The 6,917-nt window shown below is 35.7% G+C and overlaps 1 protein-coding gene across 1 annotated transcript; it reads right to left on the bottom strand.

Annotated features, from left to right (window-relative positions):
• Positions 1-3,219: 3,219 nt before the first annotated feature.
• On the bottom strand, positions 3,220-5,636 carry praf2 (PRA1 domain family, member 2). The gene is made up of 3 exons (XM_079897065.1): positions 5,439-5,636; positions 4,590-4,807; positions 3,220-4,384 (listed from the first exon to the last, which is right to left on the bottom strand). The coding sequence occupies exons 1-3, from the start codon at positions 5,615-5,617 to the stop codon at positions 4,245-4,247; spliced, it is 537 nt and encodes a 178-aa protein (XP_079753191.1). The 5' UTR covers positions 5,618-5,636; the 3' UTR covers positions 3,220-4,244.
• Between the last annotated feature and the right edge of the window lie 1,281 nt (positions 5,637-6,917).

Below are 6,917 nucleotides of genomic sequence, written 5' to 3'. Positions count from 1 at the left end.
ACACAACAAAATAAGCCACAACACAACGAAATAAAGCCGCAACACAACGGAAATACTCCCGACCACTAGAGGGCTCTCGGACCGCTGTAAAGTTAGTTTTCCATGCCACTGTTCTATAGAGTCAGCAGTCTAAAAATATATCATCACCACGATTAGTTTTAACATTATGTATCTAACCATTGTATATCGACATTTATTAATTCAAAATCACCTACTTGCATTATAGCTGCATATTTATCCTTTTGAATGCTTTGATGCGCTACCACAGCGCATGGTGGAATTGCCATACGTTCTCTTAGGGATCATGCTCTGTGGAGCGGGTCAAAGCATTCTCGAGTATAAATACGCAGCTATAATTCATGTAGGTGATTTTGAATGTTTTATGTCAATATACAATAGTTACATACTGTTAAAACGAATCGTGGAATTGATCTTAAGACTGACGACTCTATAGAATAATGGCAAGGAAAACTTTATAGCGCTCCGAGAGCCCTCTAGTGGTCGGGAGCATTATCCTTGTGTTGCGGCTTTATTTCATCGCGTCGTGGCTTATTTCCGTTGTGTTGTGGTTTATTTCCGTTATGTTGTGGCTTTATTTCGTTGTGTTGTGGCTTTATTTCGTTGTGTTGTGGCTTATTTCCGTTGTGTTGTGGCTTATTTCCATTGTGTTGTGGCTTAATTTCGTTGTGTTGTGGCTTAATTTCGATGTGTTGTGAACTTATGTTTGCTTTTTAAATTTCGTTGTGTTGTGCACTACTGGGCCGCCATAGTTTTCGGTATAGCAATGCTTTATAATGTTGGTCAAATTAAAGGGATAGTTCACCCAAAAATGAAAATTTGCCCATGATTTACTCACCCTGAAGCCATTCTATAGGTGTATATGACATTCTTCTTTCAGACGAATACAGTTATATAAAAAAATGTGCTGGCTCTTCCAAGATTTATAATGGGAGTCAATGGGTATATCTTTTTGGAAGTCCATCAAAGTGCATCCATCCATGATAAGTGCTTGAAACGGCTCTGGGAGCTTAATAAAAGCCTTCTGAAGTGAAGCGATGCGTTTGTGTAAGAATATTTAAAAAGATATCAACTAAAATCACTAGCTTCCGGCAGACGGCCATACGCAAGTCGACTTGCGCCAAAAGAGTAACCCTTGAACTGGACGCACAATGTAATGACGAACACGGTTGCCCAGCCATTTGTTTGAACCGCAAGAGGCGTCAAAGCTTACGCTACTCCTACGTCATACATCGTCAAGTGTTAACCTTTTGGCGTAGGTCGACTTGTGTACGGCCTACTGCCGGAAGCTATTTTAGTCAATAAAGTTTTAAAGATGTATATTTTTCTTACACGAATGCATCGCTTCACTTCATAGGATCTTTATTAACCCCTCTGGTCCCTAATCTGGGTCGTAATATAAATTGGGGGCTCGATCGGGATGGCACTGGACTGCCTTTGTTTGCAATGCATTGCTACTTTTGCCTCTTTTTTTTTTTGTAGCATGCTTTGGTAACAATGCTTTTGATGCAATGCTATACTTTTGGTTTTTTTGTAGCTTTCTGTGTAAACTTTAAAGGCTTAAAGTTGGCCCATACAAGATCTTTACATGGGATTTGGAATGCCTCAAACCTGGGGAGAAACTTGAAAGTGAGGTTTGTGATGCAGATAATATGCACGTTCATAAGATTTCTTATAGTTCATTGACATGTTGTTGCTGACTGTACTCTGTTAAATATTCTAGGCATTCAGTTCTACCTTGCAAGTATGTAATCATTCTTCTTGACCACAGGTCATCAATGCGTACATGATCTGCCTTGTCAAAAATTATGCAGGCAGGGCATTTATCCTGGATTCATATCAAGCTACAAATATTTGGAACAGGAAGGTCAGTTCAATGAAAAGGGTAAAAAATACAAATCCTGATGCCACAATGCAATGTAAGTAATTTTCATGTTCTCAGATTATTTGGTAATCTTTTATTGGAACACCATATTTATACCTGTATGCTGTAGATGGATCCAGAGACATATGATAGACATAGACCTTGCTGGTAGGGTCAGTTAATGAGACTGACTACTGGACACTAATGGTTTGTTCCTTTTTTCACCCTTATTTGTAAGGCTTAAATCAAGAGTCATTAATTCATGATCCTATCTTGACAGATGATATATCCCAAGGAAAGACAGATTTTGTGTTTGATCTCCCTTGGTGACAGCCAAACCAAACTGCTTCACTGCAGATAGGTTCTAAGGTGTGGAAAAATGTATGAGGACACTTAAAATGTTGGTCTTGCTGGTAAGTTTTTCTTTCTTCCTACGAAAGTGATTTTATGGCCAGCAAAGGTACTCTAACTGCCAAATGGCAATGCCACACAAAAGGGATGGGACTTAATGTTGGGTATTTGTCTGCAAAGTATTTAAATTTGTGGATTTGTGCTTTGTCAATGCTCGTTGTAGTCTGCAGAAGTGGTTCTAAATGGGGGCAGTTTGGAATTTCAATGCACAGTCTTTGTGTTCACTTGAGTAGGATGACAACTGAGCTTTGTTTAGAGATTTGACATCAGTAGCCATTTGTCATAATGATAACTTGATTTGACCAACATTCTAAAGCATTGCTGCAGAAAACAACTGTTGATGCAAATTAACCTTAAATAACATTTATGAAAGCCTTTGATAATGAAGGTATGTGGGCTGTGTATCAAAATGATTTTCAGTTTGGTGTACAGAACAACATTCAAAGCGCATGCAGCTCCAATTTCGTGTGTGGTCTTGAGCCATTCGCCTATAATTATAATTTTCATAATATGCAGACGACTTTGGGAGATGCAGAATAATAACACAAGAATATTATTGTAAACATTTAAACAAACAATCATTTACATTTAAAAACCTTAATTTCATTCATTCTTGTGAAACTTGCAGTCACAGAATTCCAACAGCTAATTTGGGAGAAAATTGGAGAAATATGTGAAGGGCTTTTTATTGTAGTTGTGTAGTTTTTTATTTTCGTGTTCCTCACTTTGGTGTATTCCAACGCTACCTACTTAGTGAAGGTCTATAACACAAACTAATCAGAAACATGTTACACAAACAATGATTTATTGAATTAACAAGAATTGAAACAATAGGCTATCTTACCTTATGCATTGCTACTATACATTAATTGTAATGGTCACAGCACCCCTACGTGTTGTCAGATGAAAAGACAAAGGCTGCAGATACTGTATATGAAAGTTTATTTATTATGCACAGCAATGGACGAGCATTTCCTGAAAATACAAGGCAGCTGATGTTGTAAACATTAATTATGCAGAAAATACAAATGACTTTTCTTTTGTTCTCAAACATATTAAATAACTAAAAGAAAGAATAAACATCTGTAGTGTTACATTAATGATGATTTATTTGTATATATGTTTGTATCTCTCCTTCAAATGAGATTAGACATTTTCACCAACAATGTCAGTTTGTGCTGAACATTTCACATAAATGGAAACATTCTTGGTCACTAATTTCAATTTGGGTTGCTATAACAGAAAACCCTTGGCACTTTGTAAGACAGCAAACACAATTCATGGCAGGCCACATATGGCACAACTTTGTTTAAAATAAAATACAATAAAACTCAAAACAAACTGTAAAAAATAATATTTGGTCATGTAATGCACTGGCAAAAAAGACAATCTCTTCAAATATCCTTCAACACAATTCACAAAATCAAGTGTTACTTACAGAAAACATATTTAGGGGCAGAATAAAAGTGTTGGCACAATTAAATCCATAAGAATGAAGTAATAACAGACTGTTACTCAAATAGATTTTCATACAGGGATGTATTGCGCATCTGCAATACATCTCTGACACGTCTCCTGTCAGATGTCATATAGACATCTACAGTAGAAGATAAATCCATAGAATGAAGCATTAACAGACAGTTACTCAAATAATAAATGTAAATGTAATAACTCTTAACCTATTTACCCTATTTACAAGGCATTATATTGCCTTTTTTTTTTTTTTTGGACACCTAATACATAGTTATTAACACCTGATCCTGTTATCTTACTTTTTGCTATCATAAAATCGAATCTTGTCCATTGGGCCCTTCTTGCATATCTGAGAGACTTTAGCAAATGCCATATAGGTTTTGCCAATATCTGTTTTCATACATATTTTAAGGGCATGTAAGAAGCTCATAGGAAAGAAGGGGTGAGCGATAGCACAGTTAGTTAATAGTTAGCACAGCTATGATCCAGCCTCTTGTTCCTGTCCCAACGCTTCCAGTAGCAGGCCCATGGGTGTCCTCTTCAATCCTATACTCTCCAACTTATTCTCTAGTTTGTTCTTAAGGCTTCTGAGTCTTACTGAAGCATGGATTAGGATCACTGCGAGGAGAAAGCATCAGGGGGGACTGTCACAGCGTGATACGGCAAGATAATACAAATACACATTGCTCAAGCTAACAATTAATTCATGTGTACATACAAAGTATTAAAAGAGCAAAAACAACTGAAAATGTTTCAGTGCACTAATGTGATACTAGTACTTTTTAGTGTTAAAAAAAGACGTAGGGCAACAAAGAATACTAACTTAACATGGGGAAGGCAATGCCAAAGAGGAAAACAGCTACTCCTCCTAAAACGGACAGAAGAAGGTAGCTGGAGCCCAAAATTGCAGCCAGGGAGAACGATGGATGATTCCTCCGGAACCGTCGGATTACCGCCTTGTTTTCAGCTGCCCAGACAAACCCCAAAAACAGAAGGATCACAATTGTTGCCCCAAGGATCAGCTGGAGTGGTTGGAAATATCTATGGCACAATTACACACACAAACACAAAATAAATTGTTATTGTAGTATAATTAAGATACTATTACAATTTTTTTATTTATTTTAATTGTAAATAAACGTTTCGTATTGTGTGTTTTTAATAGACCTATGTCTGTATAGTTTTTAAAAAATTTTTTTTTTATGTCAGTTTTAGTTATTTTAGTACATCAAGTTAAACTAAAAGGGAAATGTTGGTGAAGTGAAGAAAGTGATGAAACAATATGGGCCACTGAAAGCAAAGGGATAATTATCTTGACCTGGCATGAATAGGTTATATGAGAGCTGTTTGAAAACATGATTAGGCTACTGATTAACTGCTTTATAATTGTCTTGGTGATGCCAACAAAACAACGTCTTAATAAACCTGTCAAAGCCATGACACATTATCGTTATCAGATCACTCCAAACAGAGAAGTGGATGTTGGCCTAACCCTTTTTTAATTTAGGTCACACTACAAATTGATTAATTGTGAGCATAATTTTTATTTTATTTTTTTAAACAAAACGCATTCAGTACAGAATATAACACAAATGGGGTATACCTGGTTAAGGGTTTTAAAAGAACAGTGAATAGGTCTGAATGAACGTACACGTCACTGGTGTTTCCTTACCCGACTATAACCAAAAATGCCGCGGCGAAAGCAAAATAGTTCGACTGGTAATACAGAAGGTTGTTAATGATTCGGTTATTCCACCGATCCAAATTACGAACATCAGGCACAGAAAATCGAGCCGAACCCAGCAGAAAATCGTCCAGGGTTCTGAAAGGAGGAGGTTGAAAATCCACCATTTTGACGCCTTTGTTGACTACATTTACCAGCATGCATTGCAAACCCATGGGACTGAAAACACGCTGCGGAAAAACAACAATAAATAAAATAAATAAATCATAAATAAATATGATCATATGTGGTGTAGGTGGACTTATAACATGTCATAAAATATCATACGTCAATTATATAGTAAGGAACTTTTTTATTTTTATACTAAATATGTGGCCTTTTAATTTTAACCTTTAAAACTGTGTATTTGTGTGAACCATATACTCTAATGGGCATTGTAGAGCTGAAACTACAACCCAAAAAAAAAAAACAAAAAAAAAAACATTTTGGCTATATCAGCTCCAAATGATAGCTTGGAGTTGGTGTACAAAACAAGCAGATATTGATTGGTGTACGATGCCTGAAAAATGACACAAAATAAAAAACCTACGAGATCAATCACACTCACAATTCTGACTTCTTTTCTCAGAATTGTGAGTATAGCCTAATACACTTTTTTTTAGTTTTTTGTTAAAAAGTTATTCAAGTTATTCACAATAAGTAGGCTTCCTACTCTGTCAAATGGTAGCCTACCCTAAACATTCGCTGTCTTCATACCGTGCTTCATACAAGTCCGCACTTTTTTTCAGGAAAACCAATGTAATATATTTTTGTTCAATAATATTTTTTATTTATTTAGTAATAATATTTATATTATTAATAATAGTATTTTAATTATTATTTAGAATTTTGAAAGGTTTATATGGTACTATGCAATAATTATATAATTTTTATGAGCATTTTTTTCCATTAGAATTAATATTTTTATTTTTATTTTAAATTTGTTTCTCTGAGTTTTCGTATTTTTCCGTATTTCCCATTCATTTCCTATGTCGTCATTTTTGACCGCGAAGGAGCCGTTTGGTTTGACACTTTTTTTACGACCCTTTATCATATCCGAATCATGTCCATGGTTTTTTTTGTGTGTGTTCACATAGCTAATACTACAAAAGTCACCAAGTGTCATCCCATTCCGATGAAGCAAAAAAATTCAAAATTTCAAAACGTAAAATTGCTCGGTCATTTTTGACTGAAGAGGATCAGAGGGTTAAAGCCAGGAACGCGCGCTTCTGAAAGGCTATATGTTGTGTGTGAGACAAAAAGAGAAAACAAGTCCTACTTGTCCATATAATGGCAGTGAATCAACCAGCATCAAGCTGTGGTGGCTGTACAGACACATTTATCCATTATATTTAATAAATAGTCCAGCAAACCCCCTCACCAGATGACAGATGAAAAAAAAAAAAAAAGAGCTTTTTGGCAGCAAAC

Source organism: Squalius cephalus (genome assembly GCF_949319135.1).
Source record: "Squalius cephalus genome assembly, chromosome: 16".
Taxonomy (NCBI): Eukaryota; Metazoa; Chordata; class Actinopteri; order Cypriniformes; family Leuciscidae; genus Squalius; species Squalius cephalus.
The sequence above is the reverse complement of the archived record's forward strand: the minus strand, read 5'-3'. Positions and strand labels throughout refer to the sequence as shown.